Here is a 22,074-nt window from a genome sequence, read left to right as displayed (position 1 = left end):
CTCCTATTCATTTGTGTCGATGAACAGGAGGTCCCAGCATTGATCCCTGTGGAACACCAATACTCATTGCCCTCTATTCTGAGAGGCATCCTTCCACTGCTACCATGAGTCTTTTGATTAAGCCAGGTCTGTATCCATCCTACCAGTTCACCCCGATACCATGTGACTTCACCTTTGGTACCAAATCGCTATGAAGAATGCTGCCAAAGGCTTTACTGAAGTCCATGCAGACAACAACCCACTTTTCCAATAGCTTTGTCACCTCAAAAAAACACAATCAATATAGTGAGGCCTAACTCCTCCACAAAAAACCACACGGTCTATTGCTAATAAGTCCATTTGCTTCTAAATGCCTATGAATCTTTTCTCCGAGAATCTTTCCAGTAATTTTCCTAAGTTTAAAATACTAGATGGATCAAGCCCACCTACTGTGTGCTTTACAAGCAAGAATATAAATTCACAAATTTAGATTGAGTTATTAAATTACTCAAATACACCACCATAAACCAGAAAGCACTCAGCAATCTGCTTAAATCAGAGGTTCAAATGCTCAATCGCATTACATGTCATTCAGTACATCTAGACTGGAGAAACGTGCGCCATTACAGTACAGAATTTGGTGGAATCACAGACAATTGGCCAAATGCACTAACAATTATGCACTGGCTGATCAAACATTGACAATCTCTTGCTTTACCCCCATACTCTTGCACACCATTTCTATCCAAAATCAAAATGCCCTCTCAATTAACTGTAATTCTCAAATCTAATCAATTGTACTACAATCTGAATCCCACATTTAGATTAACTATTTAAGGAATACTCTCCACCACCAAGTACTACAATTCGAAAAAAAAGTGTGGTAGCAAAACAAAAACAAAAACAAACTACCTAAATATGCTGCTTACCGTTTTCATTTCATGGTATTGCCCAAGAAGAGCGTATGGACAGTACGAGATACTCATAGACACTATTCCCATGGTACTGATCATTATCATTGCCACATAAACATCTGGAAAAATAGCCATCACTGCAGTACCAATTGAAAATCCCAGTGTTCCCAGTATGTAGATAACTTTAATGCTCAAATCATAGTTGTCCAGGTACTTTTGCAAAATGGCTGCCAGGAACAAAAAAATTGAAATTTATGAAAACAAACAAAATAGATTTATAACTGAATAGACAGAAGATGGATTTTAATCAAGAGATTTCAAAATCTGCACAATTAAAGTCACTATTTTCTCAGCAGATAATAATTTGGCTTTGACATTCAGACAGTACTAACGCTTAAAAACTTAGTCCTACTGATCTTTTCATACCTGCCAACTTTTACAGGATGAAGGAAAAAGGGAAATTGCCTAAAATCAACTTATATTGCACACTTCAACCTGTTTTATATGCTCAAACTCTTCAGGGGATACGTGTGCAAACTAGCCAAAAAAATAGAGAACTAACATCTGCATTCCAGCAATGTTGGATTTTGCCCTTTAGGTAATATAATACAATTTACTGACTGAACCAAGGCATAATTACTAAAAATATTAACATTTTATTACCATTATGACTAACTAGAAATTTTCCAGACACAATCACTGAAGTCTGTACCTTTTAGAAAGTAAAGTAATCTCATCATAAGCATATATTACCTCTTTGTAATACAGATTTTGAAGATTGTTAGGGGAAAAACAAGATGCCAAAGTTACAAGGAATAATTAGTCAGTGAGTGGATGCTGCTTTCTCTGTAAGCATAGGCTAATAGCTCCTGGGTAATTTAAGAAAAAAAGGCATATGTTTTGACTATATTTATATTTATTTTTTGTTCCGAGATCAAGGTCCTTACAATTAGACGTACATCCTTTCTAGCAACCACAAAATGACCCATGTTTCAAACTCCACAAATTTTAAAAACGAAGCAGAGAATGATTTTAATGCATTCAGGATTGGTTGAACAATCACAGAAGCACATTCAACAGATGTTTTGGCTCGCATCTTGTAAATGTAGGCTGGTCGTGTACACTGTCTGTACTCTGCCAATTATAAACAACCAAAAAGGGCTAGAGTATAAGTGGACCCTTTTGTTTTTACCAGAGCAACATCTCAACAAATCAGTTGAGATGTCAACCAATTAGCATCTTTTTCTCTAGTAGCATAAAGCAAGAATTGATGGAAAATTGGCGTTATTGTATTTGTCCTGACAGTGGAAAATGAAGCTTTAGCAACATAACTGGCAGTTCAGGGAGATGTTAAGCTCATAACACGAGATGTCTTTATGCAAAAAGACTTTCTCCAAAGCATCTCAATCAGCAAGTCAGTAGCTCCTAATTGATAGAGGTTTTAAAACAAAATAAATATGGCTTGTTTACGTTAAAGAGATGTCCTGGCTCTCCTAAAAGCATTGTATGCTTAGGAGTAGTATAGTGGAAACATCAGTGCACTAGCAATTTAGAGGCACCAGGTAAACACTCCAGGGGAGTCAATTCAAATCCCACTATGGCAATCACAATTTTAAAAAGTTATTATTTATCTGGAATTGAAAACTAGTTTCAGTAATGATGGCAAGTCTTAAAAACCCATCTAGTTCACTAAAGTCTTTCAGGAAAGGAAATCACAATTCCTACCAGGTCTGAGAGAAGGTCATTCCAGACCTCCAGTAATGTGGCTTTTAATGGGGCCCTCTAAAATGGGCAGGCAAGACACTCAGTTCAAAAAGTAATGGGTAATAAACGTTGGCTTTTCTGGGGAAACACACTTCCCATCAAAAGAATAAACGCTTAAAAATGCTAAAATTTGGAATTTTATTTAATCTTCAAATTCATTATTCTGCATCAGAACTATTGCTGTAGTGAATTGGACTAACTGAATTCTGAAATGGTATGAAAAATGCACACTGATGAATTAGAACACTACATTTAGAGGTTTTAGTACTTAGCTGTTCTATGCACCATGTTGGCCATGCTTTGCTAAAATCAATACCTCCTTGCTCAATGCGATGTTAAAATATCCTCTTTAAATAACACTTACGGTTCCCAAAAGCTGTATTACACAAAAACGGACAGCACACCGTGCAGTTATGAAAACATTCAGACAACTGTCAGCACTAAAAGAGTGCAACAAATCTCCATTTATGACCAGCACATTGAGCTGTAGGTGAAGGGTGACAGGGCAACAATCATTCTTCTAAATTGACAGCAGTCAAACCACATGAAGTAAAATGCTCCTGAAACAATATCTAGCAGATTCATGCAATTGATTATGGCAAGCTTACAGGAAAATCTTGGGTTTAGCACAAGACCTGCATGTTAAAAGGTACACTTCAGCCTGGTTCTGGCTGAGTTAACCTCATTACTAACCTGAACAGATGGCAGCAGTAGCAGCATAAATAACAAGTCCCCAGCATCCCATCTGTACACCAGTGTTATAGTTCCACAGCTCCGTAGAATTGGGAGGACCCTGTAAAAAAATAACAATTGAAGAATCTGATTAGGCCAGCAGTAGCAACACAAGTGACAAATATTGACATTTGCAGTTCAATGGCTGAATATGCACTACTATAACTTTGCTCAACATACTCCCTCTAACCTTGAAACAGAAGTGGGGGTGGGGGGAGTCAAGTGTCCAGATCAAAGGAGAATAGTAAGCATTAGGGCAGTGGGTTCATATCAACATCAAGAATACGAACAATGTGAATCTTCACAGGATCTGTTGTAAGCATGTTTGACATTTATCATTAAAGCCCAAGATTTAGAGTATGTTAAAGCCCTAGTAAAAATATATTGTTTTCTAAACAAAATCGTTGTCCTGCATTGCTAATTCACATTTTTCATATATATAGACAAACAGTTCAGAATTTATTTTGGAAAGAGCCAATACGCATTCACTGTTTGGAGGTTCTCAGTGGCAGATAATTGGAAACAGTAGTAATTCATTATTTAAACCATTCTCCCTGCAAATTGACAGCTTCTGGTATTTTGACAAATCTATGCAAAAAAAACAAAAAAAGACAAATCATATGCTTTTTCAAGATGATACCAAGGACTAATTTCTAATTGGTTCCAGTTCTTCAGTTTTCAGCTAAAATTGGAGTACAATTGTGTTCTTCAGTCATTTGTTCTCTTTTCCTGCTTTCAGTCAGTCGGTCTACAATACTTGACTACTGTGGTTGCAAATGGCTGTAACAACCAAAGATGTCATTGCTGCTTTCCCAGTTCACCAATACAGTTTAAACTCTTATGCATGGGGGGGGGGGGGGGGGGGGGGGGAAAGAAGAGAAAGTAAATTAATTGATCTACAAAGTCCATATTTCAGAAGCAAGTCAATTCTTTCTTAAAAGGATACATACAACCTGCTCTATGTAACAAGTATCAAAAACTTAATAAAACAATTTGCTTTCTGTAAGAAAATAGATCAAGGTTGCCATGAAATAGAATGATAAAATGGTGTACATTTAATGTGGCTGAGCACAAAGTCTATCCATCAATTCTTTCACAATACACTAAGTTGATGTGTTTTAAAGCTTGGATATTGTTACAAGTAAAGGTCAAGTCACACATTTGTATTTCATCCTGTTTTCTTAAATCATGACTGTTCATACCCTGGCTTTCCTTATACCACAAGGTTAGGAAATAATAAATGCTGAAGGATTAGTCAGTGGTGACAAAAACACAATGTGGATGGAATGATAATACCTTATGAAAAGGTATACTGATTCCAAACTGCAGAAATTAAATCTGGATAAAGCATTAAAATATTCCCAGTCCTGTATTTACAAACAAGGCAACACAGTTTCAAGTTCAGGAAGCTTGTCTGTTTATATGCATTATTTCCGATTTCAGCTGATTAATTATTGCATGGCTTCTGTATTGAAGGACTACTGAGTAATTGACAAAGAAATAAGGTCTCAGGAACCAAAAGGCTACAGTTAAAATATAAGCCATAGCATAACACCCTGTGCTGTCAATGCTAGGATTCATATCTGCAGTCAATCCACGCCTGAGATTTTCATTCTTTTCAACAAATTAGATTCATTCACTTCTAAATGCAGAGCACACAGTTCTATTAGACTTCAGTTCTAACCTTGCTGTAAAAACCCCTCAAACTTTCAACCTGAAATTATACATGATTTGAACCAAATTTTATTTAAAGAACAAAAAAGTGACACCTGGCAATTCAGCAAGAACCAAACAACATACAGTATCAAATCATTATTGTCCTTCCTAACACCGACTATGTTAAGAATAAGCAGTACTGCAATACAAGATCAACAAATTCACTTAGCGAAAGATACTACAGGATATTGGGACTAAGCAGGTGATTTAGTGCAAAGCCAGTACAGATACAATAAACCGCAGGTGACCTCCTCAGTGTACAAAGTGTCTGATCATTAAATCTAGGTGGCAGATAAACAAAAATTATAATGTGGTTCAATTGCAGAAAATAGGGAAAATCGCCTGCAGAGCTTGCTTAAGACATCTGCTCTAGATTATTAGATTATTAGATTAAACTCAAGTTTTAAGAGTTCACTTAACAGGGTTAAATGATTTTAAAATTCCACAATAGTGAGCATTCTGCCTCATTTGTTAAGCCAACTAGACTTAGTGGGCATACCTTGCATAATAAAAATATCAGCATGAGGAACAAAATGGTTCCATTACTTACTTTTGGATCTCCTCCATAGATAACCTGCCCCATGAAATCTGTGTAGAAAACTGCAGCTCCAATCACTGCAAACCAAGTTACAAGGTGGCATACACATAGCCTTAACAGCTCCTTTGGCATTTTCAGCATGGACAGCCATAGGAGCTTGACAGTAGTCTCGGCCTCCCCTTCCTCACTCTCTGTATCGCTGCTCGAGTTGGTCACACCACTCCGGTTACGCAGTCTCTGTCGCTGTCTTTGCCTCTTCTGCGATCATACAGGTCATTCATACTCCGTGAGATTTGATGAGAACAATAGCATTGGCACGACGAAAGCGGTAACGGTGGGAACCCATCTTGCCATAATATGAAAAAGTGTGAGATGGCTGTCGGTAGAACATGTGCCTTCGCCTGCGCATGGAGTTGCAGTTGATGACTGTTTCATTCCAATTCTGGATGTATTATGGTTGATTTTACCATTGATCAGGTCATCAGCACGTCCATTTGCCATTTTGGAATCAGTTTTCAGATCAGTCTGAGAATAATCTTCAGATTCATGTTCCCTGAGCAAAGCAGACACTGATTGAACCTGGACATAACTTCCTGATTGTTACTTTTGGATAAACTCGATAAAGAGTGACACATACTATCGTACTGGTCCTGAAAAATAGAAGGTTCAATGTCGCGCAAAAAGAACAATTCTGGTTCAATTTCTATTGTTGCATCAGGCATGTGCAAAACAGAGTCACTTTGGCTCCGCCCAATATTTACATCCAGGAAGTCAAGATCGACATCTTGCACTGAGGTGGTTTCATTACGGAAGACTGAAGCAGAGAAAGGTCCCTCCTCATGGGCCAAGTCAAGCTGAGGGAAAGGTGGGTGACTGTCATTTATTTTGACAGAAGATCGTGTCTCAGTTTCATCATCAATGCGATCTTGTTGTGGGTTGTACTGTTCTTCTTCAATGCTGAAAAGATGAAACGCAACAGATACAGTAAAGATGATAGATGCAAAGAAGAAGAGGACTTGTTGTTGCGATCTGAAGATCTGCCCCAAAGTGGTCTGTGTCCAATCTAAACCACCCAACATATAGCCGACAGCTCCACCCAGACCTGAAGGAGAAATTAGAGAGACACCAATTAAGAATCTTACACTGTACACAGTCTATAAACTACTCACCTTTCAAAAGGCTTCACATGCTTAATGAATGCAAGTTTAGTTAAAATGGTCTCAAATCCTAATGTGATTAAAATCATCTTTTTCGAAGAGGGGGAGATATTTGGCTTTAGGGAAACAAATGGTGGAAAATGGAATTGACACCCAAGTTCAGCCATGATTATATCAAACTTCAGAGCAAGTTTGACAGGCTAGAGAGTCCAATCATGTTCATACCTTGTTATCTTCAGGGCCTGAAAAGATCATTGAATATGGTAATTTTTGGGCCAGATTACAATATTTTTCAATATAATACCATGTTCATAATCAATTAACCTTTCCACTGAGAAACAGGCAGCTGTTTCTTGAATTGGCTCAGGCTTCCATTTATTCAGACAATTTTAGAATTTTTCCCACCCTGAGAGAAACAGCTGCATTGAAACTTTAAACTCAAAAATCGGGCTCCAGGTTAATAGCACGTCAAACGATTTACGCTGCAGTGTATCAATACTGCTAGAGTCTTGAATGTTGAAAATTTGTGTACCTGTTAGCAACAGTCTTCCTTTGCATTTGCAGGTTGTCACAACTATAGCAACAATTATTAAGTTGTACAGTTCAGCTGTGTGTGGGGAGGGGGGGGTGGAAATCAACAAGTGCTCCACATCCTCTGCCATCGGGCATGAATTTTACTCTATTTCATCCATTAACATGCCTGCACTCCTCTTCTATACCTTAAGAAAATCCCAACATTTTGCTTGGAGATATTAATGTTATAAGTGACCTCTCACATTAAAGCTTTGCTTGCATTTATTTCTGTTGCATTAATATATTCTGTTTGAATTTTTTGAACCTAGAGTTTTGGAATTGGCTCTACCTGCACTATTTCTTCAAAAGATGAAATACAAAACAAAAATGTGCCGTTACATGACAATAAGTGGTTTCACACGTGGTTCAAAGCTGAAATCAGTATCACCAAAGGCAAGAAAACTTGGATTCTCTTCATGAGAGGATATAATGTATACACACACATACAAATATTTTATAGAATATCCAATGTAGAAATGAGGGATAAGGAAACAATTTACAATATTCCAAGTGCAAAATTCAGTTGAAAAAGCCAACATTTATTACATGGAGTAATAAAAAGAAACTAATTCAAAGTAAGTTTATTTAATCCTTCCAAGTTGTGGTACAAAAAGGTTTAATCAGAAAATCTAGGATCACTTTCTAATGCGGTGCGAAATGGGTGTTGCACTATTGGGAGCATTTTTCAATTAGGCATGAGAAATCTCATGGCATTAGAGCGATGAAGAAAAGGGAATTTCTTCACAGAATCTTGGACAATATCTATCTGCCCAAACATCATCAATAAAAATAGTAGGTCACTATTAATCTGTTTTGTGGGAACTTGCTGTATGCAAATTCAATCCTCTGTTTCTTGCCTTACAATCAAGTTAGAATCAGACATCTAAAGGTAACATTTAGTTAAAATGCCTATTTTTAGAAATTACATTAAAAATACATGCTGAATATAATGTTTATCCCTAAAGTACAAAACCTCTTTAGAAAAGCCTTCTCACACATTTTAAACTGAAGCAAAGTGGCCTGAAAAAATAAGTATTTAACAAAAAGGAACAGGAAAGAATGGTTTATACTTAATTGTACGTGCTACTTTTGCATCTATGTGGATCAATTACAGAGTTCACATTAAAATTATGAAACGTCATTCCTCCTTTGCTTTTCAAGAGGTAAACATGAAAAGAAAGTCTAAATGCAAACCTGCAGAAAAAGCATGGATATTGAGTGCCAGATCTTGCTCTTCAGTGTCTGCTACATCCAGCAAATAAGCTCGGATTGGTCCCTCTGTTGCATCTGCGCAAAAGTCCAATATTACTACACCTATAACAGTCAGGACTATACCAATAGGCTGATGGTCAGGGATGTCTCCAATGGCTAGACCTGAGGAGCAGAATTGCTAAAAATAAAACAGGGCTGCCAGAAACGTGTTCGAACTAATGTTAGTACACAAATTTTCAACTTCCCCGAAATGGATACATTACAATACCACTAGATTATCTGAAAACACAGTCTTGAAAAGTCAAATTTGTTAGGAGTGAAACTTGTTTTGGTAGATAAATATTTAGATTCTTTAAGAGATTACTGGCTAGCAAATACATTTATTCCTCAATATACTGCTAAAATCTTAATGTTCAAATGGAATACGTACCATTAGTGTCAAGTTACACTCGAGTTTATTTAAATTAAGACAAAAACATTTTTGAAAATCTATTAAGGGTTATGAAGATTCATTAGTCAAATTAGTTGAAACTAATTTTGGATTAAGAGCTTTAGCCAAAAATATTTTAAATTTCATTAAAATTGATAGTTTTACAGATTAAGGATTCTTCTGAGGCCAATAGGCAACAAGTGGAAACAAAACCATGAAAAGGCACAGGAGCAGAAGTAGGGCAGTGGCGTAGCAGTAATGGCATTCAGTTCGTCAAGTCTGCTGTTATTGAATGAGATCATGGCTGATCTGACAATCTACAATTCCACTTATCTGCCTCCTTCCCATAACATTCATTTCAAAAATCTGTCCATCTTAGCCTTGAAGACAATTCAGAACTCAGCCTTCACTAAAGACTTTTACAGATTTGGTACCCTCATGAGAAGCAATTCCTCATGTTTTACAGGTCACTCCCCTCAACCATCTGAAAACCAATGAGCAAAAATCCAACCTATCCATCCCATAAAAAGTCAATATTCACACTGGAGAGCTCAAGTTAACCTGAATCAACAGCTCCTGAATTGTTGCTCCTTTACACATGTCAAATAGAATTTGTTGAATGTTCTTTATTTTTACGTAATGAATTACTTAAACAGAAATTGGATGACTAGAGATTTTTGTTAACATGTTTCTAACATTCCTTTACCCAACAGCATTGACATGAAGATTTAAAATGCAATATTTTGGGTCAGAGTACTTGCGGATTGCAAGGCAGGACCTTAGAATTTGGAGTTTGTAAAACACTATGGGGATAGTAGTGTGTGGCCCCTTTAAAAGATGATGTGCTTTTTCTACGTTTAGAGATTCAAAAAGGATGTCCATGGGTTTGCAAATGTACACAACACCTGAATTGAAAAATACATATCAAAAGAAGATACTGTTAGCACAAAAAGAAGCATTTTTACCAAGACAACAGGTTTTTGAATTTAGCCAATTAACTTAAGCCAGCCTTTTGATACCAAAAAAATTAAATTTAAATCTGGGAGAGGAGAGGATAGGTGAGAGGAGGAACAGGTTAGGGAGGCGGGGATGAGCTGGGCTGGTTTTGGGATGCGGTTGGGGGTGGGGGCAGGGTGGATTTTGAAGCTTGTGAAATCCACATGGGAACCCTGCAGCCCAATGGTATCAAAGTGGAACATGAGTTGCTGTTCCTGCAACCTTTGGGTGGCATCGTTGTGGCACTGCAGGAGGCCCAGGATGCACATCTCATCTGAGGAATGGGAGGGGGAGTTGAAATGGTTCACGACTGAGGTGCCGTTATTTATTGTGAACCTAGCGTAGGTGTTCTGCAAAGCGGTCCCCAAGCCTATGCTTGGTTTCCCCGATGCAGAGGCTGCCACAACGGGTACAGCAGATGCAGCGTAGCACATTAGCAGATGTGCAGGTGCCTGGGATGGGGGTGAGGGGGGAGGTGTGGGGGCAGGTGTAAAGCACTTCCTGTAGTTGCAGGAATTTAGTTCCGAGTGTGGTGGCACTGGAGGGGAGTGTGGAGCAGACAAGGGAGTCACGGAGGGAGTGGTCCCTCTGGAATGCAGATAAGGGTGGGGAGGGAAAAACGTCTTTGGTGGTGGGGTCAGATTGCCGATGGCAGAAGTGTTGGAGGATGATGCGTTGGATCTGAAGGATGGTGGGGTGATATGAGAGGACAAGGGAGATTCTCTTTTGGTTGTTATTCGGGGACGAGGTGTGAGGGATGAGTTGCGGGAAATGTGGGAGACACAGTCCAGGGCTTTCTCGAACACTGCGAAGGGCAGGGGGGAGAAGGTGTGGCCCTTGAAAAACGAGGTCATCTGAGATATACGGGAGTGGAATGCCTCATCCTGGGAGCAGATACGGCAGAGGTGAATGATTTCAGAATAGGGGATGGCATTTTTTTGCAGTAAGGTGGGTGGGAGGTGGTGCATTCTCTGTAGCTGTGGGAGCCTATGGGCTTGAAATGGATCTTTTGGTTCCGTAGGCAGGTACCATTTCAGATGTGATAATGGGAACTGCAGATGCTGGAGAATTTAAGATAATAAAATGAGAGGCTGGATGAACACAGCAGGCCCAGCAGCATCTCAGGAGCACAAAAGCTGATGTTTCAGGCCTAGACCCTTCATCAGAGGGTGATGAAGGGTCGAGGCCCGAAACATCAGCTTTTGTGCTCCTGAGATGCTGCTGGGCCTGCTGTGTTCATCCAGGCTCACATTTTATTACCATTTCAGATGTCCTCATTTTTCAAGGATCGCAACTCGCCCCCACCCCCCACAGTGGTCGAGAAATCCCTGGACTGTGTCTCCCGCAACTCAGCCCTCAACACCAACCAAAAAAGAATTCCCCTTGTCCACACATACCACACCACCAACCTCGGGGTCCAGTGCATCATTCTCTGCTATCTTCTGCCATCTGCAATCCGGCCCAATCACCAAAGACATTTTTCCCTCCCCACCCTTGTCTGCTTTCCGGAGGGACCACTCTCTCCACTCCACACTCCTCTCCAGCCCCACCACACTTGGCACCTTTCTCTGCAACTGCAGGAAGTGCTACACCTGCCCCCACACCTCTCCCTCATCCCCATCCCAGGCCCCAAGATGACTTTCCACATCAAGCAGGTGTTCACCTGCACATCTGCTAATGTGGTATACTGCATCCACTGTACCCATTGTGGCCTCCTCTACATTGGGGAAACCAAGCAGAGGCTTGGGGTCCTCTTTGCGGAATCCTATGCTCTGTTTGCAAAAAAAAAAACAACTGCACCTCCCAGTCACGAACCATTTCAACTACCCCTCCCATTCCTCAGACAAGATGTCCATCCTGGGCCTCCTGCAGTGCCACAACGATGCCACCTGAAGGTTACAGGAATATTCCACTTTGGGCTGCAGGGCTCCCATGGTATCAATGTGGATTTCACAAGTTTCAAAAACTCCCCTCCTTCTACCGCATCCCGAAGGCAGCCCAGCTTATCCCTGCCTCCCTAACCTGTTCTTTCTCTCACTTATCCCCTCCTCCCACCTCAAGCCACACCCCCATTTCCTACCTACTAGCCTCATCCTGCTCCTGTGACCTGTCCATCCTCCCTACCTCCACTCACCTTGACTGGCTCCATCCCTGCCCCTTTAACTTGTCTGTCTCCTCTCCACCTATCTTCTCCTCTATCCATCTTCTATCCGCTTCCGTCCTCTCCCTATTTCCAAACACCCCTCCCCTCCCCCATTTCTGAAGGAGGGTCTAAGCCCGAAACGTCAGCTTTCCTGCTCCTAAGATGCTGCTCAGCCTGCTGTGTTCATCCAGCTCTACACCTTGTTATCTTAAATTTAAATCTGTATGTTTTGACAACATAGGACCAATCCTATTGTAAGAAATTGATACATCAAGGGTAGAAAAGACAAAGGCATTTGAAAAAAAAAGAGGATAGCCTGCCGTCGTCTGCCAAAAGAACAATTCTCAGCTCTAAATGAAAGAACCACCAGTTCTCAATTCTCTAAGCACCATCTGAATTTTAAAAAAGTACCTATGGCACAAATAGTTAATGGTCCTGACAAAAACATTTGACGGAGAAGGCAATACTAACAGAAGGATTCCCCAAGGTGGTGTTCCTGGCAGAAGAATTCAGAGAAGACATAGGACATTCCAGAAGATGTAATCGAGAGACTAAGTTGTCATTTTCTCTTTTGGTTTAAAAACAAAGTGGGCCTTGTACTTATTGGAACACATACCGTTAGAATCTTGTTTTATTCAGGAAGAGTGTGCCGACATTTATTTTTATTTAACCACATCTGTATAACTGATTGGGGGATCTTAAACTATAGGAGGGGCACACCTCTGGGTGTTGTAGTTTGCGTTGTGTGCGCATGCTTTTTGGGGGGGGGGGGGGGGGGGGGTGGGGGTGGTTGTTGCCTTCTACTTTATAACACGATCTGCCGAACTCTTGTTTAAGCTCCCTACATCTAATGCAGTGTGAACCACTGATTTTTAGAACAACACAAAATGTAATTGCAAGCTACACACATACAATTCAAATATTAAAAAAATTTGCAATAACTAGAACTTCAGTTCCAGTCATATTAGGACCAATTCCTAACACGAGGAAAGCAATTCATGCACATTTCATCTTATTACTGACAGACAGTGAAAAATGCTTGCCCTTGATGTCCTTGCACATGAAGAATTGTTTACTTGTTTTTAAAAAAATTAGTCGTTTCTTCTGAAGTCCATAACAGGAGGTTCTTTAAAGATTTGAGTCTGATATGAGCAAAGTGTTCCAATAATAAAGGATGTGGACTTATACTCCTCTGACAACTGCTTGAGAATTCTTTTACTAAAGAGGAAAACAACAGGAAACATTTCCTATGAATTGCTTCCTACCATTTTTCTCATGTGAAAGAAGTTGGATTTATGGAATTCCAAAGCCATGTGAATGAACCAAATCAAAAATGACCAACTAGACAAAGTTTTTCAAAAAATGCATTGTTTTTTAATGACACTAACCACAACTATTGTATGGTGTAGGAAAACTTGTTTCCACTTCAGAAATTAGCATGTTACTGATATCTTAAGTACTTAAACTAATTTCCTCTCTGCGGAAATTTAGTGTTTTGAGTTGCTCCATTAGTCGCTATGGGAATAGATGCTTGGGACTTTCTGCAGAATAGCCAGCAATAAAATTCCTTATTTCACTTTGGAAATGTTTGCATTAAGCACCAATTTGAATGTAAAACAGGCTTCCAATAAATAAAAATGAAAGTAATTTATTATGGATCTGAGTAATGTTTTAAAACTGGGGTTGCGATAAGATACAACAACACGTATTAGGAAAAGATGGTGCTTCCCTTACGCGGGAAGGAATGATGAGGATATCAAAAGGATCATTTAGTAGTGTAAAAATTCATAGCAACTCTCAAATGATCAAACTCAATTGACTTAAAACCATTAGCGATGACAGCTGTCTAGACTAACTTGATAGAATTCAAATTACCAGGGGACTATTTCTGAATTAGGGATGCTGAACTTTTGCATTACAGACCTCATACAAAAATATTTCTGCTTTAGTGGTGTACAAATTTAGAACTCATTCAAAAGAGTGTGTGAAAAACAAGTAAGCATGAAAAAGTGAGTGGGAGAGAGAAAAAACAAGAAAGAGGAAAGAAATTTGAGGAAGAGAGACTGCAAAAGGACACTAGGGCCGATGTGTAGTCAGGACAGATGGGTAGGCCAATTAGAGATTCAAGGGATACGCTCAGCTTGAACTCAGCACTTTGTGCGCATGGCAAAAAAAGAACTGCTGCCGAGAAGAATCCATTTTAAAAAATTAAATTGCCTTTTAACAAACTGCATTTAGGTCTTGCGATAAAAATAAAATCAGCCATTTTCATTTCAATGTGAAGTTTTTTTTGGTTGCACAGCAGTGAATTTCGGTAGCCATTTGTCAAACTGATCGATGTCCTCAACTATGCAGTTTAGAACGAACATCTGTGGGGAGTAGTAGTGCTGACAACCAGCGACCAGCTTAGTAGTTGAGTGCCAAAGCAAATCTTCATCCAGCTCAAAGCACTTGATAGTTGATAGAGAAGGCGACAAAGGAAGTGTTTCAAAGACTGCCTGAAGGATTCCCTCAAGAAATTCAACTTATCAATTCTTGGGAAACCCTCATTCAGAAGGTGGTCCAATTCCACCTTCTGGAAGCACTACCAAATGTGCGGTCAAAGATTTACCTCTAGGATTGCACGTAGGACCCGTAGGACCTATGACCAGAGACACAGGACTTCCTATGTGGGTATTCATACCTGTTAGCAAGGGAGTGTCGCTTCAGAATGTTGATGGAAACTTTAGTGCAAAGCCAAACCCCACAAATTATTCTCTTGAAGTTAAAGGGTTCAGAGAACAGTGAGGTGGCAGCAGTTTGGGGGGTGGGGGGGGTGGTGGCTAAGGGGCTGGTGAGACGTAACATAGCAATATGTAGTAGAGGGAAAGGAGCAGGGAGGAGAAAGTGGAAGAGAAAAAGGAATAATGAGAGACAGTGGGAGAGGATATTGGGGAATAATGTGCTGAAAGAGGAAGAAACCGCAAACTGAAAAAAACTCACTTTTAACCCACACTTCCATGAGAATTCACCAAAGCCAGTTCACGATAACCCAAGGTCAGCTAAACCCAAAGCTTTAGCTATAAACCATAAATTTGGCTGATATTTTTCTTCTAGCTGTCCTTCTGAACCAAAAGGCAAAAATGAGTTTTCAGACTTTGCTGCTCGGTACGAAGCAATTGCTATTAATTATTCATTTAAATTATCAATTGATTACTTTTGAATTTTTTGTGGTTCACGCAGTCATTTTTCTGAAACTTTAAAATGATTTAACTGAAGCAACTAAGTATGAGATGTACAACTTCTAGAAATTCTTGTTCACATTTACAACAAAGTATTGATATTTATGACAACCTTTCAGATTAATTTACTGCTTTCAAAAAAATACTTGCAACTTTTATAGAATAGAAAACACCATTTGGTTCAACTAGTCTACTAGCATTTATACTTCACTCAAGTCTCCTCCCATTCCATCTACATCAGTCTTTCAGCAAATCTTTATATCCTTTTGTCATCTAATCATTTAGATTCCTTTTAAAAGCAGCCAAACCATTTACTTCAACTATTTCCTGTAGTAGTGAGTTTCACATTCTAAGTGCCTGTAAAGACATTTCTCATTTCTAGTTTGTTTTATTAGCAGCTACCTTTTATTTACAGGTCCTAGTTTTGGATTCTTAGATATATCCAATATTAGAAACTTGCCCAAGGTGGTGAAAAATTGTCCTGCTCACAAACCAAGACAAATCCAATCCAGCCAATCAAGTGCTATTAACAATGACATCAAGTAGTAGTTATGTAGCAGTAACTCACCCAATGGATATTCAAGTTAGGGGCTGTCCCTAGCAGTACCAAAGTTCATAGACTTGTTACAAATTTGATCCAAACTCGCAAGCCAAAAAAAGGGAATTTCAATGCCCGAGGCAAAATAAGAGTGACTGTCTTGACAAAGGTGGCATTTGACTAAGTACAAAATCAAGGAGTCCTATGAAAATTGAAGCCAGCTGGATTTTAAGTGTCAAACCTCTCCCCTGGGTGAAATCATACCAAGCACAAAGAAAGATGGCTATTCTTGGTGCACGTCAGGTTTTCCCAGCCCTAGGCCATCACTGCAGGATATTTTCTAATAAACCTGTTGAGAGATGTTATTCCACAACTCTGGAGGAGGTGAGCTTTGAACCCAGGCCTCCTGGCCATCACTAAATTCTAGGCCCAACTATCTTCAGCTGCAATCAAATGACCTTCAATACCTAAAGTAGCCTTCTTGAGGCGAAGTGTAGTGACCCTACCCTTTAACCAGGAGTCCCAGGTTCAAGAGCCACCAGCTCCAGAGGTGTGTAATAATAGCTGAGCAGGTTTAGTAAAATAAAAATCTAAGGTCAGAATGATGGGCGCTCTTGTGGTTCAAGTGGTAGTGTCGACACCCCTGGACTGAGGTGCCTGGGTTCAAGTCCCACCTGCTGCAAAGGTGTGTAATAACATCTCTGAACAGGGTGATTAGAAAAATAAGTTAAATAAAAAATATAACTAGGCCAGAATTTAGAGCTCCTGTGGCACAGTGGTAATTTCCTTACTTTTGAACCTGAAAAGGCCCTGGGTAAAATCTCTATTCCAGACATATGACATAACGTCACTAAACAGTTTGGTTAACAATATCACAGTGCTGGAATTTAGGGCTCGTGGCACAGTGATAATAAATCTACTCTGAGCCAGGAGGCTTAAGTTCAAGTCCCAGCTGCTCCAGCAGTAAAAATGTCTCCAAACAGGCTGATCTAGAGTGAAACATTAGAAATACCCATAATGTCAAAGTTCAAGGGCTCTTTGGCACAGTCGTAGTGTACCTGCCTCTGGACCTCCAGGTCCAGGTTCCATTCCGACCTGCTACAGTTGTTTTATAACATTTCTGATCAGGTTGATCAGAAAAAAAACTTCATTTCTTGTTGTGATTGCTTCAGGGGCTCAAAGCAGCAGGTCTCACTTGCTCCAAAGCTATGTCCCAAAAACTATGAACAGGCCGATTACCCATACCTTGACTCCTTGCTCAAGACTCCGAAGTGGATATGGAACCACCGACTGTGTTAGAAGTGAGAACAAAATCAACTCATTGCAGCAATGTATTTGAAAGTGGGCATAAAGGTACTTGAAACTTGCCTGCAGTATGTTCACAAACATTGTCAGAATTAGGGCCTTGTGGTTCAGTGGCAGTATCCTAGGAGGCTCAGGCTCAAGCCAAAGCCACACCTGTTCCAGAGGTACATCATAACATCTCTGAACAAGTTGATTAGAAAACCCTAAAAAGTCAGAATTAGGGATGGTGCAATTAACAGCAAACATGTTCAGTGACATATATACTCAATGTCCCTTTCATCGATTTGAAAATTCATCCCTTCACTGTTACAGTGCACCTTGCATATTGCTGTCACTGTACCAACTCACCAAGGCTCATTCAGCAGCACCGCCTGACCCTCAACCTCTACCACCAGGAAAGGAAAGGGCTGCAGATACATGGGAAAACCAATGACAAGTTTCCCTCCAAGCCACAGGCCAAGCTGGGAAACAAAATGTTTCAACTAAATGCAAAATTCCATCTTTACCTAGGAGGGATCCATTTAAGAACAGGGCAACCCCAAACAGGACTCCAATACAAAGGGCCAGAATGAAAGGTCGTCGGCGGCCCCAGGTCAAAGTGCAGCGGTCACTTGCAGAACCAATCAGAGGAGTGAAGATCAATCCCAGGACTGGGCTAAGGAACCAGGTAAGACTGTAGTACTGTTCTGGAAGACCTGTAAGAAAAAGGATGGGATGCTTCAGGAGATAGTTCGTAAGTGCAAATCAAATGTAGAGATATGAGCTAAATTTGAAGTAAATATTTTTATTATTCCCCAAGTCACAGTGACACTTGCCATGAGAATCCACACTTTAACAGTACAAGCATTGAGGTTGAAGTCTGGCATTAATAATTGACTAATAATTTCAAAATTCAAAGACAATAGATGTTGGCAATGCAGGAAGTATATGGCTGATTCTGGTTGTGATAGATTGAAAAGTTTGGAGGAGGACTTCATCTGGAAACCCTCCCTTCCAGCACCTTCATGCTAGTGATCAGCTGGCACAGTTTTAAAGACTGCTGGATTCTATAATAAATTTGACAGATTCTTTTTTCTTTCAGTGATTCATGCAATTGTACCTTCACACTCAAATTATGTTGATATTATGTTCTATTCATCATCTCATATCTGCTGTTACACAACCTTTTCCCATCTTCCGCTTTTATGGATCACTACTTACTTTGCTTCTCAGTTCTACAGCCTAAAATTGCCAATTTGGAGAATGCAATTAGTAGCATAACCATTTACCAAATCAGTCAACATGGATTCAGAACATAAAATATTTTGCCTTATCAACTGGTGACTGACTTTGAAAACAAAACTGCAACAGTGAAAGAGTGCTATGAATAGCAAGTTGTACATGAAAGCATACTTGTAAAGATATACAGTTATGCCACAGATGCTACCAGGCCTGTTGAGTTTTCCAGCAGCTTGTTTTTATTCAGATTAAATCTTAAATTTCTGAGGAAAAGAAAATATTATTGCAATGCTGTTATGTAACATTGCTTATTCACGAGCTTGAGGCTGCCTATAGGGATTCTTCCCACCCCACCCCTCTTTGGAGCAGAAGTTGAACTTTCATTACAAGTCTGACTTGTAAAAACAAGTATATTCAAGCTATTAAAGCAGCAGTTTAAAATAAACTTATCTTCTGAAAATCCTCCACCTAAACTGTGCACAATAATTTGATGGAAAAGGAACATTCAAAATGATCACACAAAATCAAAGGGAAAGTCTAATCTTGTACTACACCAGGAAAGCAGTGGGATTTAGTTGAAATAGCCTTTCTCACAACTCTACACAGGATAAAATGACGGTATTGAGTATCAATTTGCTGATTGAAAACAATAATATCTACATAAATTCTACGCTGCAGGAAAACACATTGTGTTGCTCCAACTCAGAATGACTGGATTTCAAATGGTTTGACAGCCTACTCATTACAGAAGTCAACTCCAGCCATCCACATTGACGCAATTTCCTTTGGCCACAAGAAAGTTTGCTTTCCTGTTGGCTCCCAGGCTAATGGCAGGTAGATAGTTCATTACTACTAGCTTTTCATGCAATTAATAACCCGAACAGGAAACAGATGAATTCACCTGTTAGTGTGATATATGGTATAAACAAACAGCTTTAATTGGAAACAATTTTCTATGTTAAATTTAATGTGTTTACTCTAAATATTTTGAATTTTCTCTCCCTTTCTCATTGATGTACTATTTGCGTAGATTACATCTCCATCTTTCAAAACTGAACAACTGTTCAAAGACTGCCTACCACGCATGACTGAAGGAGCCCAATGTACTCAAATGAAAATATAGGACATGCTCCACTACGATCCATCTCCAAAACTTTTTTAAAAGACAAAAACACTCCAAGATTGAGGAACAAAACACGAAGTTCTGGAAGAGCGTGGAGGCAGAAGAGATTAAACTCAAGGTAACACTCAAATTCAGCAGGTAAAGGGAAGGCAAAATGGGATGCTGGACTTTCTTTCATTGAGAATCTAATCTAAAAGTAGGAGGTTTTGCTATAAGTATACAAGGCACTAGCCAGAACACAGATGGACTGTTTTGGACCCCTTACCTAAGGAAATTACAGGGGCCTGACCCTTTCTTTTAAAATGGGCTCTGGACATAGGTGCATTGCTGTAGGATTGAAGGGTAGCTAATTTGGTTTCACTTTACATGGGTGCTGCAGGTAGACTCATTGGTGCCTAGTTCCCTGGTCTAACATCATTGGTAGGGAAACTACTGGAAAAGAAGTGAAGTGAAGAAGAAAATGAATCTCCATTTAAAGTAACAGGGTTTTCAAGGTTTGATCAGAGATAGTCGATGTGGCAGTGTCAGAGGGAAGTCATGCCTAACAAATCTGGTGAAACTTTGAGAGGAGGTGACCAAGTGTTTAAACGAGGGGCTATGTAATTTATACGGATTTCAGCAATGTCTTTCGCGAGGATCTGTACGGTAAACTGAAAGAAGTTGCTGGTGGTAATTGGGGCCAAAACTCGCTTGAGACGAGGTGCCAGTAAAAGGCTGTTTGTATGCCTAGAGCCAGATGTGCAGTAGTGTACTACAGGGACCATGCAAGGTCCCTTACTGTTTGCAAAATTCATGAGATGTAGTGGAGAATGCATTTGGGATTGGGCTTAGGGGATGGAGAGGATATGAATCAGTGTGCAGTATGGAAGCAGGCCATTCATCCCACTGACTCCACACCAACCCTCAGAGGGCATCCCACCCAGATCCACACTCCTCAAAGGAAATCCACCAGCATGTTGCCTGGAATGGAGAACTGCAACTATGAAGGGAGGCTAGATTGGCTCAGAGATATTGGAACTGCAGATGCTAGAGAATGCCGGATGGGCTCAGGTTTACTTTGGACAAAGAATGTTGAGGGGGGAATCTTATAGAAAAGGGAATAGAAAAGCAGCTGTTCCCTGAGCTGAAGGGGTCAGTCATAAATGAGGCATAATTTAAAAGTGAAGAGGTAGGAGGTTTAAGAGGGGATTTGAGGAAAATCTTTCACCCAGAGGGTGGTGGGTGTCAGGAATGCACAGCCCGAGAAGGCAGAAACCTCAACCTTTTTTTTTGAAAAAAAAGTACTTGGATGACCACTTGAAGTGTCATAAAAAATTCAAGGCTACGGCCCTAGTGCAGGGAAAGTGGGACTAGTGCAAGTAGAAATTTATTTTTGGCAGTACGGACTCGATGCACTGAAGGATCTCTTCTGTATTCTAATTCAATATACTGCCTTTAAAAAAATTATTAGTTCATTGTTTAACTATCAGGCCCATTTATTTTGAGCACCTTCGTTCAAGGACTGTAATTCAGTGAAGTGGTGATCTAGTTCTTAAGTCAGGATGATGAGTGGCTTAACATAATCCAGATGGTGGCATTCCCATGTTTGCTGCCCTTATCCATCTAGAAGGCCATAAGATTAGAAAATGGATACAGGTGGTTTCATTATGGTATTCTGGAAAGACTATGAAATGTTACATCATAGCAGTTAACCAGTCAGTAAATTAATGAGATAGTAGGAACTGCAGATGCTGGAGAATCTGAGATAACAAGGTGAGAGCTGGATGAACACAGCAGGCCAAGCAGCAGAGGAGCAGGAAAGCTGATGTTTCGGGCCTAGACCCTTGTTCAGACAGACGGAGAGGAGACAGACAGACAGGTCAAAGAGAGGCGGGACAGAGCTAGTAAAGGTGAGTGTGGGTGGGGAGGTAGGGAGGAGATTGACCAGTCCGTCCTCGCTGGACTGACCTAGGGGGCAGGATGAGGTTAGTAGATAGAGGGAGGAGATGGGGTGGGGCTTGAAGTCGGAGGAGGAGATAAGTGGAAAGACGGACAGGTTAGGGAGGCAGGGATGAGCTGGGCTTGTTTTGGGATACAGTAGGGGGAGGGGAGATTTTGAAGCACATGAAGTCCACATTGATACCACTGGGCTGCAGGGTTCCCAAGCAGAATATGAGGAACAGCTTTTCCTTTTTTAAAGGAGGAAGTGGTGACACTCAACATAACTGAGTATCATCACATGCTTTGTGGCTAAACAAGCTAGCCAGCTTGAAGGGGGGGAAAAAAGGATGTTAAAGATAGCAAAAGTAAGCAGACAAGTAATTAGAATCAAATTGCAAGCGAATTCCACCAGAAAGTGTGTTACTGGTGAGCTAATTAGATGAATTTTTTTTTAAAAAAAATCACAATACTAATAGGTTCTTGCTTTGTAATTTACTGAATTATCTAGGACCATTAGAAACCCATACTTTCCAACTGCTTACTCCATGGCAACAGCTCAGGCAGATTTGACTTACCAACCAACAAGTACACTTTC

At 40.0% G+C, this 22,074-nt stretch overlaps 1 protein-coding gene across 1 annotated transcript in view; it reads right to left on the bottom strand.

Annotated features, from left to right (window-relative positions):
• The window catches only part of LOC125451625 (solute carrier family 45 member 4-like), a 72,927-nt gene that overhangs the window by 4,923 nt on the left and 45,930 nt on the right, over positions 1 to 22,074 (bottom strand). Inside the window, 9 exon segments of the mRNA XM_048528969.2 lie at positions 909 to 1,120; positions 3,351 to 3,450; positions 5,656 to 5,906; positions 5,909 to 5,935; positions 5,938 to 6,057; positions 6,060 to 6,227; positions 6,230 to 6,745; positions 8,568 to 8,747; positions 17,725 to 17,913. Coding sequence (XP_048384926.2) covers positions 909 to 1,120; positions 3,351 to 3,450; positions 5,656 to 5,906; positions 5,909 to 5,935; positions 5,938 to 6,057; positions 6,060 to 6,227; positions 6,230 to 6,745; positions 8,568 to 8,747; positions 17,725 to 17,913 — 1,763 coding nt within the window.

This window comes from Stegostoma tigrinum, chromosome 5, assembly GCF_030684315.1.
Source record: "Stegostoma tigrinum isolate sSteTig4 chromosome 5, sSteTig4.hap1, whole genome shotgun sequence".
NCBI lineage: Eukaryota > Metazoa > Chordata > Chondrichthyes > Orectolobiformes > Stegostomatidae > Stegostoma > Stegostoma tigrinum.
This window is presented reverse-complemented; position numbering and strand designations above follow the sequence as displayed.